General features: G+C 42.8%; 1 protein-coding gene across 1 annotated transcript in view; it reads right to left on the minus strand.

Annotated features, from left to right (window-relative positions):
• Nucleotides 1–5,433: 5,433 nt before the first annotated feature.
• LOC112068423 (neutral amino acid uniporter 4-like) overlaps nucleotides 5,434–21,651 on the minus strand; it is a gene marked incomplete at its 3' end in the record, with an annotated part of 88,573 nt that continues 72,355 nt past the window's right edge. The window contains exon 13 of the mRNA XM_070438146.1: nucleotides 5,434–5,627. Within this exon, the coding sequence (XP_070294247.1) occupies nucleotides 5,434–5,627 (194 nt within the window). The remainder of the gene's footprint in view (nucleotides 5,628–21,651) is intronic.

Raw genomic sequence — 21,651 nt, forward strand, 5'->3', positions numbered from 1 at the left:
CGTTTTTGTTTTGCAGAAATGTCTAAAAACCTGTTTTTGCTTTGTCATTATGGGGTATTGTGTGTAGATTGCTGAGAAGAAAACAAATATTTAATCGATTTTAGAATAAGGCTGTAACAATAAAATGTGGAAAAAGTCAAGGGGTCTGAATACTTTCCCGAAGGCACTGTACAAATGCTCCTGTTGACTGGGCCTCCTTCAAAGCGCTAAGAAACAAATGTACAGGATTGATCAGGAAGTCCAAATCAGATTTCTATCYAAATGCAGTCACAGAGAACCTAAACAGCCCTACCAAGTTCTGGAAGGTAATCAAATCAGTGTCAGGTTCTAATGTATCCTTTGGCCTTCATGACCATTTAATGATGGATTCTAATGAATTGAAGGATAAAGCCCATATTGTAGGGTTTTTTAACAAGCAATTCATATCTGCTGGTTCAGCTTTTGATAATGGTGGGGCCCAGGCCTCTAATGTAAGCTCTGTTATAGTAAATTATGACATACAGTGCCTTGCAAATGTTTTCACCCCCCCCCTTGGCATTTTTCCTATTTTGTTTAATTACAACCTGTAATATTTGGGGGATTTCATGTAATGGACATACACAAAATAGTCCAAATTGGTGAAGTGAAATGAAAAAAATTACTTGTTTCAAACAATTCTAAAAATACAAAAGTGGTGTGTGCATATGGATTCACCATCTTTGCTATGAAGCCCCTAAATAAGATCTGGTGCAACCAATTACCTTCAGAAGTCACATAATGAGTTAAATAAAGTCCACATGTGTGCAATCGAAATGTCACWTGATCTGTCACATGATCTAAGTATATATACACCTGTTCTGAAAGGCCCCAAAGCCTGCAACACCACACAGCAAGGGGCACCACCAAGCAAGCGTCACCATGAAGACCAAGGAGCTCTCCAAACAGATCAGGAACAAAGTTGTGGAGAAGTACAGATCAACTTTGAACATCCTACAGAGCACCATTATATCCATTATTAAAAAATGGAAAGAATATGGCACCACAACAAACCTGCCAAGAGAGGGCTGCCCACCAAAACTCACGGACCAGGCAAGGATGGAATTAATCAGAGAGGCAACAAAGAGACAAAAGATAACCCTGAAGGAGCTGCAAAGCTCCACAGCAGAGATTGGAGTATCTGTCCATAGGACCATTTTAAGTTGCACACTCCACAGAGCTGGGATTTACGATAGAGTGGCCAGAAAAAAGCCATTGTTTAAAGAAAAAAATAAGCAAACATGTTTGGTGTTCGCCAAAAGGCATGTGGGAGACTCCCCAAACATATGGAAGAAGGTACTCTTTTCAGATGAGACTAAAATTGAGCTTTTTGGCCATCAAGGAAAACGCTGTCTGGCGCAAACCCAACACCTCTCATCACCCGARAACACCATCCCCACAGTGAAGCATGGTGGTGACAGTGTCATGCTGTGGGGATGTTTTTCATCGGCAGGGACTGGGAAACTGGTCAGAATTGAAGGAATGATGGATGGCGCTAAATACAGGGAAATTCTTGTTTCAGTTTTCCAGAGATTTGAGACTGGGACGGAGGCTCACCTTCCAGCAGGACAATGACTCTAAGCAAACTGCTAAAGCAACACTTGAGTGGTTTAAGGGGAAACATGTAAATGTCTTGGAATGGCCTAGTCAAAGCCCAGACCCCAATCCATTGAGAATCTGTGGTATGACTTAAAGATTGCTGTACACCAGCGGAACCCATCCAACTTGAAGGAGCTGAAGCAGTTTTGCCTTGAAGAATGGGCAGAAATCCCAGTGGCTAGATGTGCCAAGCTAATAGAGACATACCCCAAGAGACTTGCACCTGTAATTGCTGCAAAAGGTGGCTCTACAAAGTATTGACTTGGGGGAGAGAATAGTTATGCACGCTCAAGTTTTCATTTTTTTTGTCTTATTTCTTGTTTGTTTCAACAATAAAAAATATTTTGCATCTTCAAAGTGGTAGGCATGTTGTGTAAATCAAATKATACAAACCCCCCCCAAAAAACAATTTTAATTCCAGGGGTTAAGTCAACAAAATAGGAAAAATTCCAAGGGGGTGAATACTTTCGCAAGCCACTGTAAACTCTCATGTGAACCATTTTAACTTTSAGCCTGTTTCTTATACTGAGGTCTATAAAGCACTAAAGGCTATAGACAGTAAAAAGTCTGCAGGTCCAGACAACCCGGACCCCTACCTCTTAAAGATAGCAGCTGGTATTATTACTGAACCTGTGGCTCACATTTTCAACTTGAGTCTCTTGACCAATTCCATACCCACTATTTAGAAATCAGCTTATGTACTCCCACTGCTAAAGGGTGGAGATCCCTCAGATGCTAATAAATATTGTCCTATCTCCAAACTCCCTATCCTGGCCAAAGTCTATGAATCCCTAGTGAACTCTCAGTTAAAACACTTATTAATTGAAAATGACATTCTAAGCGGGGTTCAGTCTGGCTTTAGGTGGGGGCATAGCCACTGCAGCTATGGCAGTGGCAAATGACATCATAAATGCACTTAATAAAACAGCAACATTGTGCTGATCTTTTTGTTGATTTACAAAGGCATTTGATGCAGTTGACCATGAATTGTTGCTAGCTAACATTAGTAGCAGTGAAGGGGCAGTAAATTGGTTTAGGAACTATCTTTCTGAGAGAACACAATGTGTATATACTGACAATCACAAGTCTAGCTTTCTTGAGATTAATAGAGGTGTGCCCCAGGGTTCCATTTTAGCTCCTGTGTTGTTCTAAATTTTCATTAATGATTTGATAAATGGGATGCAACCAGCAGAGTTACATCATTATGCAGATGATACAGTCATATATTCATGTGCTCCTTCTCTGGTTCAGGCTGTTGAAGAGCTTCACATTGCTTTTCAGTCACTGTAGGCCTCCCTTTATGCTCTCAAACTGGTCTTGAATGTACAAAAAGCTTTATCAGAGCTCGCACTCAGCCAGGGAAGTTTAGCATTGTCACATCTGGTAGCTTATCCATTGAAAAAGTGTCATCCTACAAGTACAGTACCTAGGTATATGGTTGGATGAGAAGTTGTCCTTTGACGTTCATATGGATAATCTTGTGAGGAAGCTTAAATTGAAATTGGGTTTTTATTTTTGTAATAATAACGCTTGCTTCCCGCTTAGGGCTAGAAAGAAGCTTGTTCAGGCCACTTTTCTCTCTGTAATTGATTATAGTGATTTGCTGTACATGCATGCAACCTCCTCTGTCTTACAGAGACTAGACTCTACTTATCATGCATTCTTGCGCCTTAATACAAATGCCAAGTCACTCACCCACCATTGCACCTCACTTTATATGCACAGAAAGCTACATTTGTATGTGTTCATCTACGAAGCACTTTTGGGTAAACTCTCTCTTTACCTCTGTAGTCTGGTCTCCTTCACCACAGCAGTTGCCATACCCGGTCTGCTAGGTGGTTGCTATTTAAAGTCCCCAGGACATTTACAATATAAGGCAAGACTGCATTTTTGTCTTGTGCACCAGAGGCATGGAATATTCTATAATCCATGCTTCATCTAGATGCAGTGCATTCGGAAAGTATTCAGACCCCTTGACTTTTTCAACATTGGTAAGTTACAGTCTTATTCTAAAATGGATTAAGTAGTTTTTCCCTCATCAATCTACACACAACATCCCATAATGACAAAGCAATAACAGGTATCTTGACATTTTTGCAAATGTATTAAAAATAATGAACTGAAATATCACATTTAAATAAGTATTCAGACCCCTTACTCAGTACTTTGTTGAAGCACCTTTGGCAGCGATTACAGCCTTGAGTCCTTTTGGCTTCTGCAGAGAATAATGGGAGAAACTCCCCAAATACAGTTGTGCCAAGCTTGTACAGTCAAACAACATGTTTTTGCCTTGTCATTGTGGGGTGTTGTTTAGATTGATGAGGAAAAAAACGAATCTAAAAACTCATCAATTTTAGAATAAGGCTGTAACATAACAACATTTTGAAAAAGTCAAGGGGTCCTGAATACTTTCCAAATACACTGTATATCACTTCTGGGTTGCACCACAGTTCAGCGGTTGATACAATTTATCCAAAGATGGGTTTTAAGACAAAACAATAGAGATACTAGAAGACCGAAGAATTTTCCCTCTGTCAACATAAATTCAGCAATTCTGTTTTTAGGATATATAGATATTTATAAACTTGACACCTTCAATCCAAGCTAATGGTTGTAAAGCATCATAGTTGATGCTGCATCACGTCGTACTGTATAAACAAGGTTGGAGGGGGAGATCTGGGAACAGGGATTACATGTTGTGTTGATGTTGTGGATGAAGGACTAGTAATGCTTAGTTCACTGCATTAAGTTGTCCCTAGCTTTCACTTCCAACCTCCCTCTGGTAAAGGTTAGGGAAGGTCTACCATGGGCAGGAACGTCTGTTCAGCCAGGCCTATTCACCCAGTCAGTTCAGCACCAAGGACAGGGTTCTCACTATCAGCACCATGGACAGGGTTCTCACTATTCACCCAGCCAGTTCAGCACCATGGACAGGACACCTGTTAACTACTAGGTAGAGTGTGGGAAAACTGGGCAAACAGGCCTCCCGACATTGACAGTGCAGTATCCTATCCTAGCAGGCCCAGGCCCCGACTGGCCACATTGGTTGGTATGCAGCGCCTGTTGACAGACAGACAGACATCTCCTGAAGATCTGTTTCTAATGCTCTCCTCAGCAGTTTCCTCTTTTACGCTGTCATGCTATTTATTACTCTTCCTTCCATTGCCATGACAACCAGATGCTGCATACCAACCAATGTGGCCAGTCGGGGCCTGCTAGGATAGGATCCTGCACTGTCAATGTGGGGAGGCCTGTTTGCCCAGTTTGCCCACACTCTGCCTTGTAGTTACCAGCTCTAACTTAAATTCTTCCAATTCCACATTTTCATCATTTCAGACAGGAGGGGAGGGGGGAAACTAATGACATCAGTGTTTACTTTGAGATGAAGAGGGCAGGAGAGGAGAGGAAACTAACGACATCAGTGTTACTTTGAGATGAAGAGGGGAAGTGCTACATCTGTACCTCCCTGGGGTATCCCACTAGAACACCCCATACGTACACACACAGACACCATAAGTCTTTGAAGGCTGCAACTCGGGCACAGTGAGAGGATTGACAGCACCATGACAACCAGCCATTCCACAGTCAATCTTCTGCTCGTTCATTCATTCAACATCTGGGTGCTGCCTGCCTGCCTGCATAGGGAAAAATGTCAAGTCTTTCATGATTCATATTCATTTAGGGTGCTTAGCCAGAACATGTTACAGACAAAAAGAGATTCTCAGCCAAAGAGATTAATTCCAGGTCCGATCAACTGAGGCCACTCCCACTATGTAAATCACGCATACAGTATATATATATATACACACACACACATACCATTGACAGAGAGAAGGTACTCACAGGTGAGGCAGACGAGCAGGCCTCTGAGGATCGTCTCACAGGGTGCCCTCCAGCTCTCCCGTAGCCTTGCTTGGACCGGGGGAATCATGATCTCCGCCGGGACGAAGGACTGGATGGCAAAGCTGACAAACACTCCAAAGGAGTACAGGATCTTCACCATCTGATTGGTCCTGCAAAGAGAGTGAAAACTGCTAAGTGGATTTGTAACAGAGCCTGGTGTCTTTGGAATAGAGGCCCTACCATGTTTTGACGACAGGCTCAGCTGTATTTAGTCTACAGGTCCAGGTGTGTTTGGAATATAGCCTGCCATGTTTTAACTACAGGCTCAGCTGTATTTAGTCTACAGGTCCAGGTGTGTTTGGAATAGAGCCCCTGCCATGTTTAACTACAGGCTCAGCTGTATTTAGTCTACAGGTCCAGCTGTGTTTGGAATAGAGGCCTACCATGTTTTGACTACAGGCTCAGCTGTATTTAGTCTACAGGTCCAGGTGGTTTTGGGTTATCCCCATGGTGCCCTACTGTACAGCAACAAGAGAGCTGTGTTTCAACAGGGGCCCAATGACAGTGTTTGGTCTAAAGGTGTTTCAACAGGGGCCCAATGACAGTGTTTGGTCTAAAGTGTGTTTACAACAGGGGCCCAATGACAGTGTTTGGTCTAAAGTGTGTTTAACAACAGGGCCAATGACAGTGTTTGGTCTAAAGTTGTTTAACAACAGGGGCCAATGACAGTGTTTGGTCTAAAGTGTGTTTAACAACGGGGCCAATGACAGTGTTTGGTCTTAAGTGTGTTTAACAGGGGCCAATGACAGTGTTTGGTCTAAAGTGTGTTTAACAACGGGCCAATGACAGTGTTTGGTCTAAAGTGTGTTTAACAACAGGGGCCAATGACGTGTTTTGGTCTAAAGTGTGTTTAACAACAGGGGCCAATGACAGTGTTTGGTCTAAAGTGTGTTTAACAACAGGGGCCAATGACAGGTTTGGTCTAAAGTGTGTTTAACAACAGGGGCCAATGACAGTGTTTGGTCTAAGTGTGTTTAACAACAGGGGCCAATGACAGTGTTGGTCTAAAGTGTGTTTAACAACAGGGGCCAATGACAGTGTTGGTCAAAGTGTGTTAACAACAGGGGCCAATGACAGTGTTTGGTCTAAAGTGTGTTTAACAACAGGGGCCAATGACAGTGTGTTTGGTCTAAAGTGTGTTTAACAACAGGGCCCAATGACAGTGTTTGGTCTAAAGTTGGTTTAACAACAGGCCCAATGACAGTGTTTGGTCTAAAGTGTGTTAACAACAGGGGCCAATGACAGTGTTGGTCTAAAGTGTGTTTAACAACAGGGCCAATGACAGTGTTTGGTCTAAAGTGTGTTTAACAACAGGGCCAATGACAGTGTTTGGTCTAAAGTGTGTTTAACAACAGGGCCAATGACAGTGTTTGGTCTAAAGTGTGTTTAACAACAGGGGCCAATGACAGTGTTTGTCTAAAGTGTGTTTAACAACAGGGGCCAATGACAGTGTTTGGTCTAAAGTGTTTTAACAACAGGGGCCAATGACAGTGTTGGTCTAAAGTGTGTTTAACAACAGGGCCCAATGACAGTGTTTGGTCTAAAGTGTGTTTAACAACAGGGGCCAATGACATGTTTGGTCTAAAGTGTGTTTAACAACAGGGGCCAATGACAGTGTTTGGTCTAAAATGTGTGTAACAACAGGGGCCATGACAGTGTTTGGTCTAAAGTGTGTTTAAACAACAGGGGCCAATGACAGTGTTTGGTCTAAAGTGTGTTTAACAACAGGCCAATGACAGTGTTTGGTCTAAAGTGTGTTTAACAACAGGGGCCAATGACAGTGTTTGGTCTAAAGTGTGTTTAACAACAGGGCCAATGACAGTGTTTGGTCTAAAGTGTGTTTAACAACAGGGGCCAATGACAGTGTTTGGTCTAAAGTGTGTTTAACAACAGGGCCCAATGACAGTGTTTGGTCTAAAGTGTGTTTAACAACAGGGGCCAATGACAGTGTTTGGTCTAAAGTGTGTTTAACAACAGGGGCCAATGACAGTGTTTGGTCTAAAGTGTGTTTAACAACAGGGGCCAATGACAGTGTTTGGTCTAAAGCACAGGAGGCTGCAGAGGTGATTGGTTCATTATAACGTCTAGAATGGAGTGAATGGAATGGTATCAAACACGTGTGGATCCATTCCAATAATTCCATTCCAGCCATTACTATGAGCCCATCCTCCCCAATTAAGGTGCCACCGGCTGCCTGTGGTCTAATGTGTGTTTAAAAACTGGGGCCAGGGACAGAGTTGGTCGAAAGTGTGCTTAATAACAGGGGTCAGCGAAATAGTCGACTGGTCGATTGTTTGTTTGACAGAATGTTGGTCGAACAAGATTTGTTTTAGTCAATCATCAGCATACAATATATACAGTGCACTTGGAAAGTATTCAGACCCCTTCGCTTTTTACACATTTTGTTATGTTGCAGCCTTATTCTAAATGGATTAAAGAACAAATATCCTCAATCTACACCCAACACCTCATAATGACAAAGCAAAACATTAGAATTTTGGGACATTTATAAAAAACAGATACCTCATTTACATAAGTATCAGACCCTGCTATGAGACTTGAAACTGAGCTCCGATGCATCCTGTTTCCATTGATGATCCTTGAGATGTTCTACAACTTGAATGGAGTCCCCGTGTAATTCAATTGATTGGACATGATTTGGAAAGGCACACACCTGTCTATATAAGGTCCACAGTTGACAGTGCGTGTCAGAGCAAAAACCAAGCCATGAGGTCGAAGGAGTTTTCCGTAGAGCCCCGAGACAGGATTGTGTCGAAGCACAATCTGGGAGAGGGTATCCAAGTTTTGCCCAGCATTAAAGGTCCCCAAGAACACAGTGGCCTCCATCATTCTTAATAAATGGAAAAATTTGGAACCAGCAAGACTCTTCCTAGAGCTGGCCGCCCGGCCAATGAGCAATCGGGGGAGAAGGCCTTGTTCAGGGAGGTGACCAAGAACCCGATGGTCACTCTTACAGAGCTCCAGAATTCCTCTGTGGAGATGGGAGAACCTTCTAGAAGGGCAACCATCTCAGTAGCACTCCACCAATCAGCCTGTTAGAATATTTACAGATAAATACACAGAGTAGAGAACTACCGATCAAAGAAAAAGTTGTTTTTCTGTAATGGGGAACTGAAGATTAAATGGGTCAGGGACACAGGATGTTTTTCAGTTCAACATCTGTTTAGAAATGTGTAGGGGTTCCAGTCTGGACTCATAGCTACATGTGGCAATTTCTCATTGGTCCAAATTGTATATACATTGAGCCTAAAACAGGATACGGGGTATTTGCCATTGGCCCAAATATATTGCAAGGAACTCTAATTGCTCAATTACAGGCTAGGCTTGGGTATAACCTATATCCTGTCTCCTTGTTCTCAGTGTTTTCTACACTGAACAGGGAATAATCGACACTTTCCAGCATAGCTATGATTTGTTCTCTTGAATAAATATATTTTTCTCCCCCTGATTGCTTTGGGGCTGTGTTTTGAAAATAACATCAACTGCTAACAGCCCTTTATGGTAGAGTGGTCAGACGGATGTCACTCCTCAGTAAAAGGTATATGAAAGCCACTTGGAGTTTGCAAAAGGCACGTAAAGGACTCAGACCGTGAGAAACAAGATTGTCTGGTCTGATGAAACCAAGACTGAACACTTTGGCCTGAATACCAAGCGTCATGTCTGGAACAAACCTGCCACCATCCCTACGGTGAAGCATGTGGTTGGCAGATCATGCTGTGGGGATGTTTTTCAGCGGCAGGACTGGGAGACTAGTCAGGATCAAGGGAAAAATGAACGGAGCAAAGTAGAGCGATATCCCTGATGAAAACCTGCTCCAGAGCGCTCAGGACCTCAAACTGGGGCGAAGGTTCACTTTCCAACAGGACAACGATACTCAGCACACAGCCAAGACAATGCAAGAGTGGCTTCGGGACAAGTCTCTGATGGCCTTGAGTAGCTCAGCCAGAGCCCAGACTTGAACCCGATCTAACATCTCTGGAGAGACCTAAAAATGGCTGTGCTGCCACGCTTCCCATCCAACCTGACAGAGCTTGAGAGGATCTGCAGAGAATAAGGGGAAACTCCCCAAATACAGGTGTGCCAAGCTTGTAGCGTCATACCCAAGAAGACCAAGGCTGTAATCGCTGACAAAGGTGCTTCAACAAAGTACTGAGTAAGGGTCTGAATACTTATGTAAATGTGATTTGTTAAGTTTTTTGCTTTGTCATTATGGATAGTGTGTAGTAATTGATGAGGGAAAAAAACTATTTAATACATTCATAATGAATGCATTACCAGACATTAACATAACCAAACAAACATTGTAGATTCGAAATTATAGGAATTAACAGTAAACGTACTACTGGTGATATATGTAATGGAGAATTGATAACACTAACAATCAATCAACAATCAATCAAACACAAACAATTCACACAATGAAGTCATGAACAATGAATGTGCACAAATGGGCGGGAGAGAGCACACATTCTGGAGAGAGACGTGCATTGTGCAGCCACACTCCCCTTCTTCTTGGACTGTACCATCCCCGCAGCATCCACAATGGATTAGTGTCGGCCTCTGCAACGGATTAGTTAACTGAGACGGCGCGAAAAAGACGGGTGTCTCGTGTGCCATAAAAATAATATATAGTGTGTGTGTGTATGTATACTGTATGTGTATCTATGTATGTTGTGTGATATACTGTATTGTATATAATTATGGTGATATATGTAATGGGGAATTGATATACACTAACAATCAATCAATCAACACAAACAATTCACACAATGAAGTCATGATATATATATATACACACACCACACACACACACACACACACAGTGCCTTCAGAAAGTGTTCAGACCCCTTGACTTTTTCCAAATTGTTTACGTTACAGCCTTATTCTAAAATGGTATGTGTGTCTGGTCTTTAACATCCCAACGCAGGTAGCGTAGCGGGCAATGCACCCAACCTCCACCGTGACCAGCGAGTACATAAAGCATCTTCCATTGTGGCTGCAAAGGCATCGGTTTCCTCCTTTACTAGCTTTAATAGCGAGCAGTTAAAAAAGAAATTATACAATTTCAAAACGGGGAAATTGTGCATTCTGTCTTAATAAAACAAAACTTCCCACCACCATGCTAGGGTGGCTAATGCTACTCCTGTACGTTGCGTACAACGTTCAGCCAATCAGGTTGCACCAGTCTGTTGTTACCCATCTGACCGCTGTACACAACACGTACAGTAGTAGCATTAGCTACCCTAGCATGGTGGTGGAAAATTGTTATTAAGACGCATACCAAACAATGCGTGAGAAGAATTGAGGGAAATGTTCCCGACGAGGCGGATGGCTCATCATCATCGTTCATTTATAAGCTCAGTGATCGTCACACTACCTCCAGGAGAAAAGTGTACTGAAGTTTCCTAGGTGCTTGGCTTGCTCTTTTTTTGCCTCTGGCCATGACAAGTGGATGTTCTTGACTAGGGAAGCAGAGGCCCCTGTATTCTTAGTTCCTACTGTACTCCACAGCCAGCCAGGAAGAGTCAGAGTTTGGTAATGCCACTGCAGACTAGAGAGTTTTGTTGTCTCTCAATGACGTTATAATATTGTATTTCGGAACTACACCTTGTTAATATATTTAGATTATATGTTTTTAAWATGCATATCATTTGTTTATGGCTTAATGCAGACTTTTTTTTAAAGTGCTGCTATTCATTTATTTTACAGAAGTTGTGTGTGTTCGGTTGAGGTTTTGTTTGTGATTTAAAATGCAAACCGATGCTTTTGCAAGTATTCAGTCTCATCACACAAACGTGTCACACTTTGGCACCGCCTGTCACACAAACACCAGACCTGGGTTCAAATACTATTTCATATATCTCATTTACTTTCAAATACATTCATACAAGTAATTGTTCAGATAGTTTAATATTTTATGTAATTTGGAATACACTTGGAAAGTATTTTAAATACTCAAATACACCAACTCAAATGCACTYCCATACATTTAACCCAGGTATTTGAAATAAGTATTTGAAAATCCTGTCTAATACAATTTGTCAGAATTTTTGGTTTACACAAATAACCATTCAAATACTGAAATAAAAGTACTTGTTTTCGGCTGCCTATTAGAAAAGACTCAAATACACAGAAAAAGTATTTTAAATGCCAGATACTCACACATGTATTTGAACCCATGTGTGACGCACACACACACACACACACACACACACACACACACACACACACACACAGACACACAGACACACACAGGGAAACATACAATGTGGGGTGCAGGTGCCTTTTGATATCTGGTAGCGTGGGCCCGGCTGTGAGGCAAGGCGGGGTTAAAGTGTTTGGATTGGATGACTTCCTGGCCTGTTTATGATAGTAACCTGGGAGATTTAGCGTTCGGTGTCAGAAGAGCTGGGGTTGCCTGAGGTGGCCATAACCCATAATCYCMTGCTTCACTCACAGGAAACCACAGAGTGGACCCACAGCTTTATTCCTCTGGGGTGGTGTGTGTGTGTGAGACACTGGCCTCATCTCAGCAGCCTGCCTGTATATCTGCCACACTCGCTTCCAACACACCTATGACAAGCCTCTTCCAACACACTTTCTCCTCCTATAGACCAAACACTATCACTGACCCATGTTGTTAAACACACTTTAGACCAAAACAGTGCTGTCCCCGACGAAGAAAAAGCATTGGTCGACCAAAAGTTGTCTGTTCCTTTGACCAATCGATTGGTAGAAATGTTTAAAAGTATTTTTCTATATATAGTCACACCCTATGTGTTTTAATAAAATCAACTATATATACACATTGAGCTTGTCTGATGCTTTAATAAGCACACTGTTTGATTACCTAAGACAGAAATGACTCAAGAGAGAACCAGAGATCAAGATAACCACAAGAAAAAACCTTAACCTGCTCCTACTGACTTTCAGAGATTCTGCCGTTACTCTCCTGAAGTTGCCGGTAATAGGCTACACGAGGAGTCGGCAAACTTTCTCATGTGGAATGCGAATTTATCTTACCATTTCTACCGATCTGAGTGCCAGTTATAGTTTTCATATGCACATTTTCGTGGAACAGTTCAATTTCTAATAATGTCATCATATCTCAAAATCATTTTCATGGGGTTAATTCTATCCAAATCTAAATGAAATTGATACAAACCTAAAAAGTAACTTCTATTGCCATTGCCAACTATGTAAAAATAGCCTACATAAAGCCAACAAAAACATTGCAGCCTGCAGGTAGAAAATATCCGGATAAATATAAATAGCATATAAATCACATTGGCTACACATGGCCTCTCTGCAATAACTTGAAACATTATTTCAACTATCAACTTGGTCCAGGCCTGAAGCTGGTGCTAGCAAACATGCAACATTGTATAACATACTCAGAGTACTCAGGCCCTCAGAGTTTCCCCTGCCAGTGAGCTCTGGACAGACACTGCTGTAGGCTATTTGTGCAAGGGATAATAAGTAATCAGGAAGCCTGTTAAATGATGTTTCCACTTGATCAGAGCATGACATTTTTCCCTTTCACGCTAAATGGTTATCAAAAGAAAGAGAGCTGGAAAGATTTTTTAAATACATGTGTCATTCTCAACGGCTATAAAAAAAAAAAAAAAGACTTAGGTTTGCTTGCTGTTTGAGGTGAAGAAATCATCACTTTGAGAAACTCCACAGGTCATTAGTGGTGGTGCGTTAAGCTAATCCCAAAAACTATCAGACCCCCAAATGGACACATTTATATGCCTAAATTTGCACGCACACCTACTTCTATGCGTAATCAGGTGCCCGTCCTTAATCAACATTGACAGTAGCACTCCAAACAGAAGACAATGACTAAATTGACAAAACTCGTAAATGGAATGAAATCAACCTTGTTTCTCACACGTGTAGCATAGGTTGTGCGCTCCGCAAACAACGTGTCCACTGACAACGAGAACGGTAAAAGACTGGAATAAAATTATATTAATATAATTATATTAACAAACCTTAATATAACCAAAAACATTGTAGATAAGAAAGTATAGAAACTAACAGTAAATGTACTACTAGTGATWTATGTAATTGGGAAATGAAATACACTAACACTCAAAAACAAACAATTCACACAATGAAGTCATGAAACAATGAATGTGCACAAATGGGCGAGATAGCACACATCCCGGAGAGAGACGTGCATTGTGCAGCCCACACTCCCCTTCTTGGACTGTACCATCCCCGCAGCATCCACAATGGATTAGTGTCGGCCTCTGCAACKGATTATTATTATGGCTGCAGGGGCAGTATTGAGTAGCTTGGATGAAAAGTGCCCAGAGGTGCCCATAGTAAACTGCCTGCTCCTCAGTCCCAGTTGCTAATATAAGCATATTATTTGTATTGGATAGAAAACACTCTGACGTTTCTAAAACTGTTTGAATGATGTTTGTGAGTACAACAAAACTCATATGGCAGGCAAAAACCTGAGAAAAAATCCAAACAGGAAGTGGGAATTCTGAGGTTGGTTGATTATCAACCAAGCCCCTATTGAATACACAGTGGGATATGGATGAGTTTGCACTTCCTACGGCTTCCACTAGATGTCAACAGTCTGTAGAACCTTGTCTGATGCCTCTACTGTGAAGTGGGGCCGAAGGAGMCAGGAATTAGTCAGGTCTATCATGACCTGACCATGCTCTGACMATGCGCGTTCACATGAGAGGGAGCTCTGTTCCATCGCACATCTGAAGTCAATGTAATTCTCCGGTTGGAACGTTACTGAAAATGTATGTTAAAAACATTCTAAAGATTGATTCAATACATCGTTTGACATGTTTCTACTGACTGTAACGGAACTTTTTGACATTTCGTCTGCTTTTAGTGAACGCGGTTCCTGACTTTGGATTTGTTAACCAAACACGCTAACAAAAATAGCTATTTGGACATAAATGATGGACATTACCGAACAAAACAAACATTTCTTGTGGAAGTGGGAATCCTGGGAGTGCATTCCGACGAAGATCAGCAAAGGTAAGTGAAGATTTATAATGCTTTTTATRAGTTTTGTTGACTACACAATTTGGCGGGTAACTGTATGGCTTCCTTTTGTGGCTGAACGCTGTTCTCAGATTATTGAATATTGTGCTTTTGCCGTAAAGCTTTTTGAAATCTGACACAATGGTTTGCATTACAGACAAGTGGATCCTTAATTATATGTAAAATGTTCTTTCATCAAAGTTTATAATGAGTATTTATGTTATTTTGACGTGATCTCTGCAATTTCTCCGGATATTTTGGAGGCATTTCTGAACAAATAATAGATCATCAAAGGTTAGTGATTCATTTTATCTCTATTTCTGCTTTTGGACTCCCGTCTTTGGCTGAAAAATTGCTGTGTTTTCTGAGATGTCGGTGACCTAACATAATCGTTTGTGTGCTTTCGCTGTAAAGCCTATTTGAAATCGGACACTTTGGTGGGATAACAACAAGATTACCTTTAAAATGGTATAAGATACATGTATGTTTGAGGAGAATTTAATTAATGAGATTCTGTTGTCTGAATTGGCGCCTGCACTTTCACTGGCTGTTGTCATATCATCCCGTTAACGGATTGCAGCCATAAAAGCGTTTAACTGAGACGGGCGCGAAAAAAACGGGTGTCTCTGTGCCATAAAAATAAAAGACGTTGAGTCGAAGAGTTACATACACTAGGGTTGGAGTCCTGTTAAAACTGTCGTTTCAAGCACACAACCATCGTCTTGTTAGACAAACTATCAAATCTTTGGAAGTCGCTTAGGACATCTACATCTGTACTTTTTCAACAATTGTTTACCAGCAAGTTATTTCCACTTATAATTCACTGTATCACAATTCTAGTGGGTCAAAGGTTACCATACGAACTAAGTTCGACTGTGCCTTTAAACAGCTTGGAATCCAAAAATCCTGAAAATTATTGTCATGGCTTAGAAGCTACTGTAGGGCTTAATTGAGCATCATTTGGGGGTACAGTTGAGTTATCGACCTGTGGTCAGTCTTAGTGCGACCTTCAAACTCAGTGCCTCTTTGCTTGACATCATGGGAAAATAAAATAAAAATCAGCCAAGACCTCAGAAAAAAAAGTATTGTTCCCTTGGGAGCAATTTCCAACGCCTGAAGGTACCACGTTCATCTGTACAAACAATAGTACGCAAGTATGAACACCATGGACACCGCAGCCGGCATACCACTCAGGAAGGAGACGCGTTCTGTCTCCTAGAGATGAACGTGCTTTGGTGCGAAAAATGCACATCAATCCCAGAATAACAGCAAAGGACCTTGTAAAGATGCTGGAGGAAACAGTACAAAAGTATCTATATCCAAAGTAAATATAGAGTCCTATATCGACATAACCTGAAAGGCCGCTCAGCAAGAAAGAACCACTCCCAAAACCGCCATAAAAAAGCCAGACTACGGGTTGCAACTGCACATGGGGACCAAAGATCATTCCTTTTGGAGAAATGTCCTCTGTCTGATGAAACTAAAATAGAACTGGTTAGGCCATAATGACCATTGTTATGTTTGGAGGAAAAAGGGGGTGGCAGCATTCATGTTGTAGGTGCTTTGCTGCAGGAGGGACTGGTGCACTTCACAAATAGATGGCATCATGAGGTAGAAAAATTATGTGGATATATTGAAGCAACATCTCAAGACATCAGTCAGGAAGTTAAAGCTTGGTCACAAATGGTGCTTCCAAATGGAAATGGCCCCAAGCATACTTCCAAAGTTGTGGCAAATGGCTTAAGACAACAAAGTCAAGGTATTGGAGTGGCCATCACAAAGCCCTAACCTCAATCTTATAGAAAATGTGTGGGCAGAACTGAAAAAGCGTGTGCGAGCAAGGAGGCCTACACAACCTGACTCAGTTACACCAGCTCTGTCAGGAGGAATGGCCACAACTTATTGTGGCAAGGTTGGAAGGTACCCAAAAATGTTTGACCCAAGTTAAACAATTTAAAGGCAATGCTACCAATACTAATTGAGTGTATGTAAACTTCTGACCACTGGGAAATGTTATGAACGAAAAAGAAACGATAAACAAATCACACTCTACTATTATTCTGACATTTCACATTCTTAAAATAAAGTGGTGATCCTAACTGACCTAAGACAGGGCATTTTGACTAGGATTAAATGTCAGGTGAAAAACTGAGTTTAAATGTATTTGGCTAAGGTGTATGTAAACTTCCGACTTCAACTGTATATGCGTCTGTGTGTGTATATATACAACCCAGTGCCGTAGGAAAGTATTCAGACCACTTGACTTTATCCACATTTTGTTACGTTACAGCCTTGTTCTAAAATTTCTTAAATAAGAAATCTACATATAATACCCCATAATGAAAAAGTGAAAACAGGTTCTTAGAAATGTTTGCAAATGAATTAAAAATAAAATACAGAAATACCTTAGACTCAAAATTGAGCTCAGGTGCATCCTGTTTGCATTGATTATCCTTGAGATGTTTCTACAACTTGATTGGAGTCCACCTGTGGTAATTTCAATTGATTTTACATGAATTGGAAAGGCACACAACTTTCTATGTAAGGTTCCACGGTTGACAGTGCATGTCAGAACAAAAAATAAGTCATGATGTCGAAGGATTTGTCTGCAGAGTTACGAGACAGGATTATGTCGAGGCACAGATCTGGGGAAGGGTACCAAAACATTTCTGCAGAAGAACAAAATGGCCTCCATCATTCTTAAATGGAATAAGTTTGGAACCACCAATTCTCTTCCTAGAGCTGGCAGCCCGGCCAAACTGAGCAATTGGGGGAGAAGGGCCTTGGTCAGGTAGCTGACCAAGAAGCCCATTGTCACTCTTACAGAGCTCCAGAGTTCCTCTGTGGAGATTGGAGAACCTTCTAAAATAACAACCATCTCTGCAGCACTCCACCAATGAGGCCTTGATGGTAGAGTGGCCAGACTGAAGCCACTCCTCAGTAAATGGCCCATGACAGCCCACTTGGAGTTTGCAAAAGGCACCTAAAAACATTTAGACCATGAGAAACAAGATTTTCTGGTCTGATGAAACCAAGATTGAACTCTTTGGCCTGAATGCCAAGCGTCACGTCTGGAGGAAACCTGGCATCATCCCTACGGTAAAGCATGGTGGTGGCAGCATCATGCTGTGGGGATGATTTTCAGCGACAGGGACTGGGAGACTAGTCAGGATCGAGGGAAAGATGAACGGAGCAAAGTACAGAGAGATCCTTGGTGAAAACCTGCTCCAGAGCGCTCAGGGCCTCAGACTGGGAAGAAGGTTCACCTTCCAACAGGACAACGACCCTAAAAACACAGCCAAGACAACGCAGGAGTGGCTTCGAGACAAGTCTCTTAATGTCCTTGAGTGGCACAGCCAAAGCAAGGACTTGAACCCGATCTAACATCTCTGGAGACTCCTGAAAAAACCTGTGCAGCAACGCTGCCCATCTAACCTGACAGAGCTTGACAGGATCTGCAGAGAAGAATGGGAGAAACTCCCCAAATACGGGTGTGCCAAGCTTCTAGCGTCATACCCAAGAAGACTCGATGCTGTAATCCCTGCCAAAGGTGCTTCAACAAAGTACGGAGTAAAGGGTCTGAATACCTTTGTAAATGTAATATTTCAGTATTTTTTTATATATATTTTTTTTTTAATTAATTTTAGAATAAGTAACAAAATGTGGAAAAAGTCAAGGGGTCTGAAAACTTTCCGATGGCACTGTAAATATATATATGTGTGTGTGAATATATATATATATATACACACACACACATATATATATATATATATATATATATACACACAACTGTCTATGTATACCCTTCTCTACATATACATATATATATATACACACACATATATATATATATATATACATACACATACATATGTATATATACACACATATATTTTTATTTTTATATATATATATAAAATATATATATATATGTGTGTGTGTCCTATACACATATATATGTGTCCCTCCTTATATATATGTGTGTGTATATACATATATGTGTATATACATATATATACACACACACATATATATACACAAATATATATATATATACACACATATATATATATACATATACATACATATGTATATATATACACAAGAGTAATAGTTAGTATATTACATTTACACAAATCATGAATGTTACGTTAGCCTACATGCTACACTAGCAAAGTTATATATAGCTGTCGGCTATATTAGCCACGACTTACCGTTCTTTGTGCAGCTTCAAATGTCGAACAAAGTTGGAAGTTGTTGCGCCTCCATCTGTAATTTTCTTCCCGCATATTTATTTATATCCCAAAATAATAATTTTGGGTATCATCTTTCCAAGGGCTCCATCTGAATTCACCCGCCGACGGTCCTCTGCACTGCCAGACGCAACTTTTTCTCAGCTGGCAAAATTTGATTGGCTGCTGTCCGATTCAAACTGTAATCCGTTGAATGAAGAGTTGATGCGCCCTTTTCCCCTTTTCCTCTCCCTTCCCTTCTATCCGTCCCCCCTTCTCGTCCCGTCCCCCTTTCCTCCTGCTTTTCTGCCTCTCCTTTTCCTCCCACCCTCCCGCTTTCTCCCTTCTCTCTCTCTCTGCCCCCATCTCTCTCGTCCCTTTCCCTTGGTTCTTCTCTCTCGTCCCCTATCCCCCTCTCCGTCCCTTCCCCTCTCTCCCGTCCCCTGTCCCTTCTCTCCCGCCCCTTTCCCCTTTCGTCTCCCGTCCCCTTTCCCCTTCTCTCATCCCCTTTCCCCCTTCTTCCCGTCCCCTTTCCCTCTCTCCCGTCCCTTCCCCTTCCTCTCCGTCCCCCTGTCCCCTTACTCTCCCGTCCCCTTTTCCCTTCTCTCCCGTCCCCCTTTCCCCTTCTCTCCGTCCCCTTTCCCTTCTCTCCCGGTCCCCTTTCCCCTTCTCTCCGTCCCTGTCCCCTTCTCTCCCTCCCCTGTTCCTTCTTCCTCTCCCGTTCCCCTTTCCCCTCTCTCCCATCCCCCTTTCCCCTTCTCTCCCAATCCCTTCCCTCCCGCTTCTGCCTCTTCCCTTTCTCCCCCTTCTCCTCTCTCTGCTCAATCTCTTGTCCCTTTCCCCTCCTCCCTCCTCCTCCTCTCCTCTGCAGGGCTGTAGCCCTGCCCAAGGACAGAGAGGATTCTATTGTTAAAATGATTCATCAAGTTTATCACACCCGCAAAGAACCTGCGCACGACTACAGAGCGAAAAGCCATGAAATGCATTCTTCTCCCAGTTCTGACGCCCCACCCCCAACCACAGACAAGGCCCACTGGCAAAGCAACTCCAGCAGAGGGTAATAAGGGACAGGGAGAAGGTCATAGGGCAAAAGAGGACGGTAATAGTGGCCAAGTCCAGGGCCCATTGAGGAAGAAAAATGAGGAAGGAAAGTAGCAGTGGCAGACCTGGAGGAGAGTTATACTGTGTGCTGAGCTTGTGGAGGAATGGTTGGGTGAATGAGACACAATTGACAGAGACAGTGAGAGAGAAGGGGGAACAGACAAGTGGCAATGGTGTAAGTCCCCATAGCCCAGAGCCCGAGAGGATGGAGGATAGCAACTCATACACTGAGGGTAACAGGAGTGGGGAGAAGAACAGCAAACAACCAAATAGTGAGACAATGCAGAGAGGAGGAAAACACAATGGCACGCAGGAGAAGGGAGGAGAGGAGGAAGACAAAATGGAGCGAGGATGGAAGGAGAGAGGAGGAAACAAAATGAGCGAGGAGGAAGGGGAGAGGGAGGAAGACAAAATGGAGCGAGCAGGAGGAGGGGAGAGAAGGAGGAAGGAGAAAAATGGAAGGACGAAGTGGAAGGGAGAAAAGAGAGAGGAAGACCAACATGGAGCGAGGAGAAGAAGGAGGAGAGAGGAGAGAAGACAAAATGGAGCGAGAGGAAGGGAGAGAGGAGGAGACAAAACTGGAGCGAGGAGGAAGGGAGAGAGGAGGAATGACAAAATGGAGCGAGGAGAAGGGGAGAGAGGGAGAAGACAAAATGGAGCGAGGTAGGAAGGGAGAGAGGAGGAAGACAAAATGGAGCGAGGAGGAAGGGAGAGCAGGAGGAAGAAAAGGAGGAGAGGAAGGGGAAGAGGGAACAAAAGGAGCGAGAGGAGGGGAGAGAGGAGGAAGACAATGGAGCGAGGAGGAAAGGGGAGAGAGGAGGAAGACAAAATGGAGCGAGGAGGAAGGGAGAGAGGAGGAAGACAAAATGGAGCGAGGAGGAAGGGAGAGAGGAGGAAGACAAAATGGAAGGAAGGAGAAGGGAGAGAGGAGGAAGACAAAAATGGAGCAGAGGAAGGGAGAGAGGAGGAAGACAAAATGGGAGGAGAGGAGAGAAAGAAGGAGGAGAGGAGGAGAGGAAGACAAAATGGAGCGAGGAGGAAGGAGGAGAGCGGAGAGAGAAGACAAAATGGAGCGAGGGGAAGGGGAGAGAGGAGGAAGACAAAATGGAGCGAGGGGAAGGGAGAGAGGAGGAAGAAAATGGAGCTGAAGGAGGAAGGGAAGAGGCGGAAGACAAAATGAGCAGAGGAAGGGAGAGAGGAGGAAGACAAAATGGAGGAGGAAGGGGAGCGAGGAGGAAGACAAAAGAAAGAGAGGAGGAAGACAAAATGGACGAGGAGGAAGGGAGAGGAGACAGGAGAAGCAAAAGTGGAGCGAGGAGGAAGGGGAGAGAGGAGGAAGACAAAATGGAGCGAGGAGAGACAAAATGGAGCGAGGAGGAAGGGGAGAGAGAGGAAGACAAATGGAGCGAGAGGAAGGAGAGAGGAGGAAGACAAATGGAGCGAGGAGGAAGGGGAGAGAGGAGGAAGACAAAATGGAAGAGGAAGGGAGGAAGACAAAATGGAGCGAGGAGGAAGAGGGGAGAGGAGAGGAAGACAAAATGAAGCGAGGAGGAAGGGGAGAGAGGAGAAGACAAAATGAGAGGAGAGGAGGAAGACAAAATGGAAGGAGAGGAGGAAGAGACAAAATGGAGCGAGGGAGGGGAGAGAGAGGAAGACAAAATGGAGCGAGGAGAAGGGGAGAGAGGAGGAAGACAAAATGGAGCGAGGGAGAAGGGGAGGAGGAGGAAGACAACAATGGAGCGAGGAGGAAGGGAGAGAA

Source organism: Salvelinus sp. IW2-2015, unplaced genomic scaffold (assembly GCF_002910315.2).
Source record: "Salvelinus sp. IW2-2015 unplaced genomic scaffold, ASM291031v2 Un_scaffold511, whole genome shotgun sequence".
NCBI lineage: Eukaryota > Metazoa > Chordata > Actinopteri > Salmoniformes > Salmonidae > Salvelinus > Salvelinus sp. IW2-2015.